General features: G+C 41.0%; 1 protein-coding gene across 1 annotated transcript; it reads left to right on the top strand.

The window, feature by feature from the left end:
• The first annotated feature begins 555 nt into the window (after window positions 1–555).
• LOC311131372 (polycomb complex protein BMI-1-like) lies at window positions 556–12,050 on the top strand. The gene is made up of 9 exons (XM_084164333.1): window positions 556–584; window positions 1,282–1,409; window positions 1,585–1,681; window positions 1,814–1,869; window positions 10,013–10,151; window positions 10,368–10,404; window positions 10,661–10,759; window positions 10,985–11,065; window positions 11,423–12,050. The coding sequence occupies exons 2-9, from the start codon at window positions 1,292–1,294 to the stop codon at window positions 11,795–11,797; spliced, it is 1,002 nt and encodes a 333-aa protein (XP_084020459.1). The 5' UTR covers window positions 556–584; window positions 1,282–1,291; the 3' UTR covers window positions 11,798–12,050.
• Window positions 12,051–12,875: the final 825 nt, after the last annotated feature.

The following is a 12,875-nucleotide window of genomic DNA, read 5'->3' as shown; positions in this document are numbered from 1 at the left end:
TAAAAGCAGCTGATGGCAAAATGAATACTATGAATCAGATATTAGGATTTCTCATAGAGTAAATGGCTCATTCACTACTGGATGGTGATTATGAAGCAGAAAAGGCATACATTTCACGTGTAGACCAATGGCTATAAAGCTTTCACTTTTTACAGTCAATCCTACAATAAATCCTATATTATATTATAGTAATCAATGGTCTAGTCAGAATTTTAGGTTCGTCTCTAGGGGGAGCATTGTCAGGGGGGGGCGTGGTTTTCCGTCTAGGGATGGTTGTCAAAAAGACAATGTATGCAATGACTCCTTCATGAACAAATGTGGTTAATGTATAGAGAGGACTGTGTTTTAGCGACTTATCAGCGACAGTTGTATTTTTTAAAATAAAATGCTGCAAATACATTGTATATGGCAGGCGCCAGGGACTGAAATATTATCACGTGACCATAATGGGCGGTCCTCTGACTGTATGGGGAAAAAAAAAAGCCATTTTCTGGCGCTGCTGCAAAATCTAACGTTAACCAACTCTAAATAATTTACCTGTATATCCACGTCGGGAGGTACGGGTGTTTTTCATGTCAAATCAGGTAGGAAGCAAAGGCATCAATTGTTTTTATTCGCATAACGCGATGCACAGGTACATCAACACACAAATGGAGGTACTCGGTGTTATGTTTGGATTCTCTCTTGTTCGTTTCTCATATCCAATCCTGTCACTGAATTTAAGATGGCTGCTTTGTTTTCCACTATCCATCTAAGCTTATTTTTCGTCTAGCTTTACATAGTTTTAATTTTATTTTTCTATAATGCATAAGAACACACTGGTATTGGAGCTGCTCATTGTGGGTCTTCTCGGGGTTTGGGGTACGTGCCTCACCGTGCACAGGAGGCCCCACTGGGGTAGTCGGGTCTAGACTACAGCAGTTCTACACGTACTTTGTTACATTGGTGGATGGGTACTATCTCAAAATCAACCAGGCTGGAAATAATTACAAAAGAAATGGTCCTATACTAGTAGCCATTCTGTATAGTAGCTATGACACTGGTCCATTACAAGAATCATAACTGCTTCTAACAAAACAAGTGATCCATATTATTATAGACAATGTGAGTGGACCACATCAATGTCAGTACACATTTTGTATGTATAGGCCTTGTGTTGGAAAACAATTCAACAACAGCAGAAGAATGCCACAAAATGTGTCATGTACTTTAGTGGTTCAAATCTTGCTACCCAATAAATCATCTAAGTAATTATTTGTCTGATGGTTGTTCTTTTTGCAGATCCTTCCAGATGGATAAAATGCAACCCAGTCGGCTAAAAATCACAGAACTGAATCCTAACCTGATATGCCCACTGTGTGTGGGCTACTTCATCGATGCCACAACCATCGTGGAGTGCTTGCACTCATGTAAGATTCCTAAGGCCACTGCATTATTCTAAATGCATATGAACCAATAATAACATTATTAGAGGATATGGCCTATAAACTGATGTAGAAAAGGAATGTAGATTTACAATGCATTTTCTTTTCATAAAAAGTCATACAGTAAGTCACATGCATTAAGTCTGTCTTCTTACTCCAGTCTGCAAGACGTGCATTGTTGCCTTCCTGGAAACCAACAAGTTCTGCCCCAGATGTGATGTGCAAGTACACAAGACGTGTCCACAGCTCAGCATCAGGTTAGTCACATTGCATGTGTGAGTGTGCGCACGTCTCTCTCGGGAGTACCTATGTTATTATGCATCTATAAGTGCAACCAACATGCTCTTATCCTTAGTAAGTAGCTTTATCATTTGCATATCCGTTCTCAGGTCAGACAAAACTCTACAGGACATTGTATACAAGCTGGTGCCTGGATTATTCAAAGGTAAGACAATATCTCTTGAGTAAAGGGGTGGATTTTCTATACAAATACTGAACAAAAATAGAAACGCAACAATTTCAAAGATTTTAATGAGTTACAGTTCATAGAAGGAAATCAGTTAATTTAAATAAATTCATTAGGCCCTTATCTATGGATTTCACATGACTGGGCAGGGGCACAGCCATGGTGGGCCTGGGAGGGCATAGGCCCACCCACTTGGGAGCCAGGCCCACCCACTGGGGAGCCAGGCCCAGCCACTGGGGAGCCAGGCCCAGCCAATCAGAATGAGTTTTTACCCCCAAAATGGCTTTTATTAAAGACAGAAATACTCCTCAGCACCCCCTTCCCCCTCCTCAGACAGTTGAAGAAGTCGGATGTGAAGGTCCTGGGCTGGTGTGGTTACTCATGGTCTGCGGTTGTAAGGCTGGTTGGATGTCCTTTTTTTAGGGGGTAGATAGATTGTGGCTTCTATCAATGTAATTGTCTGCATCATTTCCAATACCCCATTTTATTTATTTATTTATTTATAAACAGTACCAGTACCACTTTATTTTTACAAATTTCTACATTGTAGAATAATAGTGAAGACATAACTATGAAATAACACATGGAATCATGTAGTAACCAAAAAAGTGTTAAATCAAAATATGTTATATTTGAGATTCTTCAAAGTAGCCACCCTTTGCCTTGATGACAGCTTTGTACACTCTTGGCATTCTCTCAACCAGCTTCAACTGGAATGCTTTTCCAACAGTCTTGAAGGAGTTCCCACATATGCTGAGCACTTGTTGGCTGCTTTTCCTTCACTCTGCGGTCCAACTCATCCCAAACCATCACAATTGGGTTGAGGTCGGGTGATTGTGGAGGCCAGGTCATCTGATGCAGCACTCCATCACTCTCCTTGGTCAAATAGCCCTTACAGAGCCTGGAGGTGTGTTTTGGGTCATTGTCCTGTTGAAAAACAAATACAAATCACACTAAGCGCAAACCAGATGGGATGGCTTATCGCTGCAGAATGCTGTGGTAGCCATGCTGGTTAAGTGTGCCTTGAATTCTAAATAAATCACAGACAGTGTCACCAGCAAAGCACCATCACACTTCCTCCTCCATGCTTCACGGTGGGAACCACACATGCAGAGATAATCCGTTCACCTACTCATGCGTCTCACAAAGACACGGCGGTTGGAACCAAAAATCTCACATTTGAACTCATCAGACCAAAGGACAGATTTCCACCGGTCTAATGTCCATTGCTCGTGTTTCTTGGCCCAAGCATGTCTCTTCTTCTTATTGGTGACCTTTAGTAGTGGTTTCTTTGCAGCAATTCAACCATGAAGGCCTGATTCACACAGTCTCCTCTGAACAGTTGATGTTGAGATGTGTCTGTTACTTGAACTCTGTGAAACATTTATTTGGGCTGCAATTCTGAGGCTGGTAACTCTAATGAACTTATCCTCTGCAGCAGAGGTAACTCTGGGTCTTCCTTTCCTGTGGCGGTCCTCATGAGAGCCAGTTTCATCATAGCGCTTGATGGTTTTTGCGACTGCACTTGAAGAAACTTTAAAAGTTCTTCAAATTTCCCAGATTGACTGACCTTCATGTCTTAAAGTAATGATGGACGGTTGTTTCTCTTTGTTATTTGAGCTGTTCTTGCCGTAATATGGACTTGGTCTTTTACCAAATAGGGCTATTTTCTGTATACCACCCCTACCATGTCACAACACAACTGATTGTCTCAAACGCATTAAGAAGGAAAGAAATTCCACAAATTAACTTTTAACAAGGCACACCTGTTAATTGAAATGCATTCCAGGTGACTACCTCATGAAGCTGGTTGAGAGAATGCCAAGAGTGTGCAAAGCTGTCATCAAGGCAAAGGGTGGCTACTTTGAAGAATCTCAAATATAAAATATATTTTGATTTATTTAACACTTTTTTTGGTTACTACATGATTCTATAGGTGTTATTTCATAGTTTTGATGTCTTCACTATTATTGTACAATGTAGAAAATAGTCAAAATAAAGAAAAACCCTGGAATGAGTAGGTGTGTCCAAACCTTTGACTGGTACTGTGTGTGTGTGTGTATATGTACAGTGGGGGGAAAAAGTATTTAGTCAGGCACTAATTGTGCAAGTTCTCCCACTTAAAAAGATGAGAGAGGCCTGTAATTTTCATCATAGGTACACGTCAACTATGACAGACAAAATTAGATCTTTTTTCTCCAGAAAATCACATTGTAGGATTTTCTATGAATTTATTTGCAAATTATGGTGGAAAATAAGTATTTGGTCAATAACAAAAGTTTCTCAATACTTTGTTATATACCCTTTGTTGGCAATGACACAGGTCAAACGTTTTCTGTAAGTCTTCACACACTGTTGCTGGTATTTTGGCCCATTCCTCCATGCAGATCTCCTCTAGAGCAGTGATGTTTTGGGGCTGTCGCTGGGCAACACGGACTTTCAACTCCCTCCAAAGATTTTCTATGGGGTTGAGATCTGGAGACTGGCTAGGCCACTCCAGGACCTTGAAATGCTTCTTACGAAGCCACTCCTTCGTTGCCCGGGCGGTGTGTTTGGGATCATTGTCATGCTGAAAGACCCAGCCACGTTTCATCTTCAATGCCCTTGCTGATAGAAGGAGGTTTTCACTCAAAATCTCACGATACATGGCCCCATTCATTCTTTCCTTTACACGGATCAGTCGTCCTAGTCCCTTTGCAGAAAAACAGCCCCAAAGCATGATGTTTCCACCCCCATGCTTCACAGTAGGTATGGTGTTCTTTGGATGCAACTCAGCATTCTTTGTCCTCCAAACACAACGAGTTGAGCTTTTACCAAAAAGTTCTATTTTGGTTTCATCTGACCATATGACATTCTCCCAATCCTCTTCTGGATCATCCAAATGCACTCTAGCAAACTTCAGACGGGCCTGGACATGTACTGGCTTAAGCAGGGGGACATGTCTGGCACTGCAGGATTTGAGTCCCTGGCGGCGTAGTGTGTTACTGATGGTAGGCTTTGTTACTTTGGTCCCAGCTCTCTGCAGGTCATTCACTAGGTCCCCCCGTGTGGTTCTGGGATTTTTGCTCACCGTTCTTGTGATCATTTTGACCCCACGGGGTGAGATCTTGCGTGGAGCCCCAGATCGAGGGAGATTATCAGTGGTCTTGTATGTCTTCCATTTCCTAATAATTGCTCCCACAGTGGATTTCTTCAAACCAAGCTGCTTACCTATTGCAGATTCAGTCTTCCCAGCCTGGTGCAGGTCTACAATTTTGTTTCTGGTGTCCTTTGACAGCTCTTTGGTCTTGGCCATAGTGGAGTTTGGAGTGTGACTGTTTGAGGTTGTGGACAGGTGTATTTTATACTGATAACAAGTTCAAACAGGTGCCATTAATACAGGTAACGAGTGGAGGACAGAGGAGCCTCTTAAAGAAGAAGTTACAGGTCTGTGAGAGCCAGAAATCTTGCTTGTTTGTAGGTGACCAAATACTTATTTTCCACCATAATTTGCAAATAAATTCATTAAAAATCCTACAATGTGATTTTCTGGATTTTTTCCCCTCATTTTGTCTGTCATAGTTGACGTGTACCTATGATGAAAATTACAGGCCTCTCTCATATTTTTAAGTGGAAGAACTTGCACAATTGGTGGCTGACTAAATACTTTTTTCCCCCACTGTATACAGTTGAAGTCAGAAGTTTACATACACCTTAGCCAAATACATTTAAACTCAGTTTTTCACAATTCCTGACATTTAATCCTAGTAAAAATTCCCTGTTTTAGGTCAGTTAGGATCACCACTTTATTTTAAGAATGTGAAATGTCTGAATAATAGTAGAGAATGATTTATTTAAGCTTTTATTTATTTCAACACATTCCCAGTGGGTCAGAAGTTTACATACACTCAATTAGTATTTGGTAACATTGCCTTTAAATTGTTTAACTTGGGTCAAATGTTTCGGATAGCCTTCCACAAACTTCCCACAATAAGTTGGGTGAATTTTGGCCCATTCCTCCTGACAGAGCTGGTGTAACTGAGTCAGGTTTGTAGGCCTCCTTGCTCGCACACGCTTTTTCAGTTCTGCCCACACATTTTCTATAGGATTGAGGTCAGGGCTTTGTGATGGCCACTCCAAAACTTTGACTTTGTTGTCCTTAAGCCATTTTGCTACAACTTTGGAAGTATGCTTAGGGTCATTGTCCATTTGGAAGACCCATTTGCGACCAAGCTTTAACTTCCTGACTGATGTCTTGAGATGTTGCTTCAATATATCCACATAATTTTCCTTCCTCATGATGCCATCTATTTTGTGAAGTACACCAGTCCCTCCTGCAGCAAAGCATCCCCACAGCATAATGCTGCCACCCCCGTATTTCACGGTTGGGATGGTGTTCTTCGGCTTGCAAGTTACCCCCTTTTTCCTTCAAACATAACGATGGTCATTATGGCCAAACAGTTCTATTTTTGTTTCATCAGACCAGAGGACATTTCTCCAAAAAGTACGATCTTTGTCCCCATGTGCAGTTGCAAACCGTGGTCTGGCTTTTTTATGGCGGTTTTGGAGCAGTGGCTTCTTCCTTGCTGAGCGGCCTTTCAGGTCATGTCGATAAAGGACTTGTTTTACTGTGGATATAGATACTTTTGTACCTGTTTCCTCCAGCATCTTCACAAGATCCTTTGCTGCTGTTCTGGGATTGATTTGCACTTTTCGCACCAAAGTACATTCATCTCTAGGAGACAGAACGCTTCTCCTTCCTGAGCGGTATGATGGCTGCGTGGTCCCATGGTGTTTATACTTGCGTACTGTTGTTTGTACAGATGAAGGTGGTACCTTCAGGCGTTTGGAAATTGCTCCCAAGGATGAACCAGACTTGTGGGGGTCTACATATTTTTTTCTGAGGTCTTGGTTGATTTCTTTTGATTTTCCCAAGATGTCAAGCTAAGAGGCACTGAGTTTGAAGGTAGGCCTTGAAATACATACACAGGTACACCTCCAATTGATTCAAATGTCAATTAGCCTATCAGCTTTTAAAGCCGTGACATCATTTTCTGGAATTTCCCAAGCTGTTGAAAGGCACAGTCAACTTAGTGTATGTAAACTTCTGACCCACTGGAATTGTGATTAAGTGAAATAATCTGTCTGTAAACAATTGTTGGAAAGATTACTTGTGTCATGCACAAAGTAGATGTCCTAACCGACTTGCCAAAACTATAGTTTGTTAACAAGAAATTTGTGGAGTGGTTGAAAAACAAGTTTTAATGACTACAACCTAAGTGTATGTAAACTTCCGACTTCAACTGTATATATACACACTACCGTTCAAAAGTTTGGGGTCCATGAAAACATACATGAAATGAGTTTGAATAGGAAATATAGCAAAATGCATAGGAAATGTAGTCATTGACAAGGTTAGAAATAATGATTTTTAATTGAAATAATAATTGTGTCCTTCAAAAACGTTGCTTTCGTCAAAGAATCCTCCATTTGCAGCAATTACAGCCTTGCAGACCTTTGTCATTCTAGTTGTCAGTTTGTTGAGGTAATCTGAAGAGATTTCACCCCATGCTTCCTGAAGCACCTCCTACAAGTTGGATTGGCTTGATGGGCACTTCTTACGTACCATATGGTCAAGCTGCTCCCACAACAGCTCAATAGGGTTGAGATCCGGTGACTGTGCTGGCCACTCCATTATAGACAGGATACCAGCTGACTGCTTCTTCCCTAAATAGTTATTGCATAGTTTGGAGCTGTGCTTTGGGTCATTGTCCTGTTGTAGGAGGAAATTGGCTCCAATTAAGAGCCGTCCACAGGGTATGGCATGGCGTTGCAAAATGGAGTGATAGCCTTCCTTCTTCAAGATCCCTTTTACCCTGTACAAATCTCCCACTTAACCACAACCAAAGCACCCCCAGACCATCACATTGCATCCACCATGCTTGACAGATGGCATCAAGCACTCCTCCAACATCTTTTCATTTGGTCTGCGTCTCACAAATGTTCTTCTTTGTGATTCGAACACCTCAAACTTCGATTTGTCTGTCCATAACTTTTTTCCAATCTTCCTCTGTCCAGTGTCTGTGTTCTTTTGCCCATCTTAGTCTTTTCTTTTTATTGGCCAGTCTGAGATATGGCTTTTTCTTTGCAACTCTGCCTAGAAGGTCAGCATCCCATGTCGCCTCTTCACTGTTGACGTTGAGACTTGTGTTTTGCGGGTACTATTTAATGAAGCTGCCAGTTGAGGACCTGTGAGGCGTCTGTTTCTCAAACTAGACACTAATGTATTTGTCCTCTTGCTCAGTTGTGCACCGGGGCCTCCCAGTCCTCTTTCTATTCTGGTTAGAGCCAGTGTGCGCTGTTCTGTGAAGGGAGTAGTACACAGCGTTGTACGAGATCTTCCGTTTCTTGGCAATTTCTCGCATGGAATAGCCTTCATTTCTCCGACCAAGAATAGACTGACAAGTTTCAGAAGAAGGTTCTTTGTTTCTGGCCATTTTGATTCTGTAATCGAACCCACAATTGCTGATGCTCCAGATACTCAACTAGTCTCAAGAAGGCCAGTTTTATTGCTTCTTTAATCAGCACAAATGTTTTCAGCTGTGCTAACATAATTGCAAAAGGGTTTTCTAATGATCAATTAGCCTTTTAAAATGATAAACATGGATTAGCAAACACAAGGTGCCATTGGAACACAGGACTGATGGTTGCGGATAATGGGCCTCTGTACGCCTATGTAGATATTCCATAAAAAATCAGCCGTTTCCAGCTACAATAGCCATTTACAACATGAACAATGTCTACACTGTATTTCTGATCAATTTAATGTTATTTTAATGCACAAAAAGTTGCTTTTCTTTCGAAAACAAGGAAAACTAAGTGACCCCAAACTTTCGAACGGTAGTGTGTGTGTGTATATATATATATATATCATACTATTGTTTGCAAGAATTGTGTATAATAATTTAAATGGGAAAAACTCAAAAGTTTTGAATCCGGTGTCATTTTGTGTATCAGTTCATAAACCATGTGCCATAGAATCAGTACATGGAAAATCTCTTCCCAACTATTTTGCCATCTGTATGGCACAGCTGTCCATTTTTTGGTCCTTAAATTAAACTGGTATACTTTTTATCACAATTTTCTTTAACCAATTTTGGTCTTTAATGCAGGGCCGACAGACGGGTTCTTTACTTTCTCCCTCTTCCATTTTTGCGGTAATGTTGCAATTAGTTGGTTGTAATTTTGGATAGAGCAGACATTTCCATATATTTTTGTTAGCTGCATGTGTGACATAACTCCACCAGTCCTATTTATGATATAATTTACAAAGATTATACTGTTTCCTCCAAAAATGTTTATTTGATCAATTAGTATATTTGAGTTTAACCATAATATTTGTTGTAATATTTGTTCAGTCTTTTCTGGTGGATTAAACTGAAATTACAACCAACTGTCTATGGCTTGTTTTAAAAATAGCGATATTTTGGAGATTATTTCATTTTCAAATAACCGAAAGTGAGATGTTGTAATCTGTTGGACGTACTGCCAAATTCTCTAAAACAATGTTGGAGGCAGCTTATGGTAGAAATTAACATTCAATTCTCTGGCAACAGCTCTGTTGGACATTCCTGCAGTCAGCATGCCAATTGCACGCTCCATCAAAACTTGAGACATCTGTGGCATTGTGTTGTGTGACAAAACTGCACATTTTACAGTGGCCTTTTAATGTCCCCAGCACAAGGTGTACTTGTGTAATGATCATGCTGTTTAATCCGCTTCTTGATATGCCACACCTGTCAGGTGGATGGATTATTTTGGCAAAGGAGAAATGCTCACTAACAGGGATGTAAACAAATGTGTGCACAACATTTAAGAGAAATAAGGCTTTTGTGCGTATGGAACATTTCTGGGATCTTTTATTTCAGTTCATGAAAAATGGGACCAACACGTTACATGTTCCGTTTATATTTTTGCTCAGTGGACATTGCAGTATTTTACAAGGAGCTAATTTAGTGCTAATTACAGTATAATAAGCCTGTTTGAGACTTTGCCCATGAACAGTTGCCCCCTTTAATAATTTAAAGCGGACATGTGCCAATGTCTTTCACTCTAATGACTTCTATTGTTTTGTTTACATCAGATGAGATGAAACGAAGGCGAGACTTCTACACAAACCAGGAAAACCAACACCTGGAGCCAGGAGAAGTGGTGGAGGAGCCAACTATTATTGCAGAAGATGAAATCATCAGTCTCTCCATTCAGTTCCATGAGAAGAATAAGTACGTTCTAGAACGTGTGATCTCAATCTTTTTCATGCAACCAATTAGATAGGATGTTTCTGTTTCCTATAGTATAGAACAGAGCAAATTATAGGTTACAATAGTGCTGTATCGCTACGTGCTAATAAGTTTGTTAACAGAAAGATGGGTAAAAAAAGCAGTTCAAAACAAAGCTATGCTCATCTTAACCCATGTTGTTTTTCTATTTGCCTATAGAAGTGACACACAACCTGTGGATACAGAAGGAGACAATGTGAGTGATTCAACCATAAAATACTAACCCAATATACATGCAAACACTAACGTCAATTTCTCATCCACACTTTCTAAATAATAATGAATGCCATTTAGCATACGCTTTTATCCAAAGCAACTTAGTCATGCGTGCATACATTGCAAGCGCCATGCTCTACCAACTGAGCCATACAGGACCTTTCATATTGTGTCCTGCCCTTACCCTCTAGTTATAAATCTGTTCAAACCACGCGTACTGTTCTCTTAATTTCCAGACCAACAGCAAGCGCTTCCTGCAATGCCCGGCAGCCATGACAGTCCTGCACTTAGCCAAGTTCCTGCGTAGCAAGATGGACATTCCAAACACCTTACGGGTAATTCCTACAGGCTGCACAGCATCGCCTCACAACTCCATAGAAAGCTCTAGTATACACCAACAACAACTTTGTCTCAATACTGTATTTTAGTTACAAGCTGCATTCCTATACATTAGATCATGCATGCTTTCGCTTAGGTGGACTAGCTCTACTATTCCCATACTTCACGCTGTTCTCTTGGACTGTGTTATTAATCTGTAATAGTGCTCTCTACCTTGACAGATTGAAGTGCTGTACGCTGATGAGCCCTTAAAGGACTACTACACGCTGATGGATATTGCCTACATGTATTCTTGGCGACGTGTAAGTGCCAATTGACACACTGGCTATAACACCAACACTTACCAAGCTTCAGTTGTCATTTCCAACCCTAATCCCAATTTTACTACTACTACTACTAATAATAATAATAATAATAATATGCCATTTAGCAGACGCTTTTATCCAAAGCGACTTACAGTCATGCATGCATACATTTTTTTGTGTATGTGTGGTCCCGGGGATCGAACCCACCACCTTAGCGTTACAAGCGCCGTGCTCTACCAGCTGAGCTACAGAGGACCACATCTACGTGACATCTACGTGGTTAGATCCTAGGATCTGAGTGATCTTTCACGTGTCTGGAGAGTTCTCATCCTCTCTCTGTGACTCTTTTTGCAGAATGGCCCCCTCCCCCTGCAATACTGGGTGAAGCCCACCCGGAAGCGTCGAAGGCTGTCCCAGGGTGCTGCCCAGGCCCACTCCGACGGTGTCAACACTAGCCCCACCTCTGAGAGCGACTCCCACAGTGACAAGACCCTGAGCCCGGCCGGTCAGGCCCCCAAAGCCTCCACCCTGCCCAGCCCTGCCCTCCGAGGCCAACCCTCTACCCTTCAGAGCCCCAGCGGTACCACAGGACCCAATGGCACTCAACGGCTCCCTCTAGCCTCCAAGTCAGGGAGCAACGCCCGCAAGGTGAACGTCAACGGCAAAAGCAATGGAGCGGCGACTGAGACTAGGGGAGGGGACAAAGCGGCTGTACCACCCCCAACCTAAATCTGATACATCCCAGAAACATGGAGAGTGGAATGGAATTGCCCCAAAATGTCAGAGAGTAGCCCCTCAATGGACAAATGGGACAGACAAGGAGAAAGTCTGCCAAGAGAGTACTGAGGGAGAGGGCAATTGTGATCAGCAAAAAGACTGTCAAGTGCAGCCAAATAGACATTTCATTTCAATGTGTGTGACTGTGTGTTAGAGTAAAACATGCATACAAAATGTACAGTATGTATCCAATGTGAGCATTCGTGCCTACATGGTCATGTATATAGAGTATCTTTTATACAGGATATTGTAATTGTTTTGTAACTGTATAATATGCAGTCGGTTCTCCGATTCCCCCAAGTTAATTTGGCTTTTAAATATACATTTTGACAAAATGCTGAATGGCATTGCAATGCGAATGTCTATCTATATATATATATATATATATATATATATATATATATATATATATATATATATATATATATATATATATATATATATATATATATATATATATATATATATATATATATATATATTAGTACCAGTCAAAAGTTTGGACACACTAACTCAAGGGTTTTTCTTAATTTTGAAGACATCAAAACTATGAAATAACACATGGAATCATGTAACCAAAAAAGTGTATATATTTTATATTTGACATTCTTCATATAGCCACCCTTTGCCTTGATGACAGCTTTGCACACTCTAGACATTCTCTCAACCAGCTTCAACTGAAATGCTTTTCTAACAGTCTTGAGGGAGTTCCCACATATGCTGAGCACTTGTTGGCTGCTTTTCCTTCCCTCTGCCGTCTGACTGATCCCAAACCATCTCAATTGGGTTGACGTTGGGGGATTGTGGAGGCCAGGTCATCTGATGCAGCACTCCATCATTTACATTACATTTACATTTTAGTCATTTAGCAGACGCTCTTATCACTCTCCTTCTTGGTCAAATAGCCCTTACACAGCCTGGAGGTGTGTTGGGTCATTGTCCTGTTGAAAAACAAATGATAGTCCCATTAAGCCCAAACCAGATGGGATGGCGGATCGCTGCAAAATGCTGTGGTAGCCATGCTGGTTAA

The sequence above is a fragment of the Coregonus lavaretus genome (genome assembly GCF_964263955.1).
Source record: "Coregonus lavaretus genome assembly, chromosome: 6".
NCBI lineage: Eukaryota > Metazoa > Chordata > Actinopteri > Salmoniformes > Salmonidae > Coregonus > Coregonus lavaretus.
Note: the sequence above shows the minus strand (reverse complement) of the source record. Positions and strands in the feature narration are given on the sequence as shown.

Bases quoted from the DNA above. Each gene is read 5' to 3' on its own strand.
- LOC311131372 (XM_084164333.1), top strand. From the start codon at position 1,292: ATGGATAAAATGCAACCCAGTCGGCTAAAAATCACAGAACTGAATCCT. The intron at 1,870-10,012 runs GTAAGACAATAT...TGTTTACATCAG, and splicing joins GGTGCCTGGATTATTCAAAG to ATGAGATGAAACGAAGGCGA. The intron at 11,066-11,422 runs GTAAGTGCCAAT...CTCTTTTTGCAG, and splicing joins ACATGTATTCTTGGCGACGT to AATGGCCCCCTCCCCCTGCA.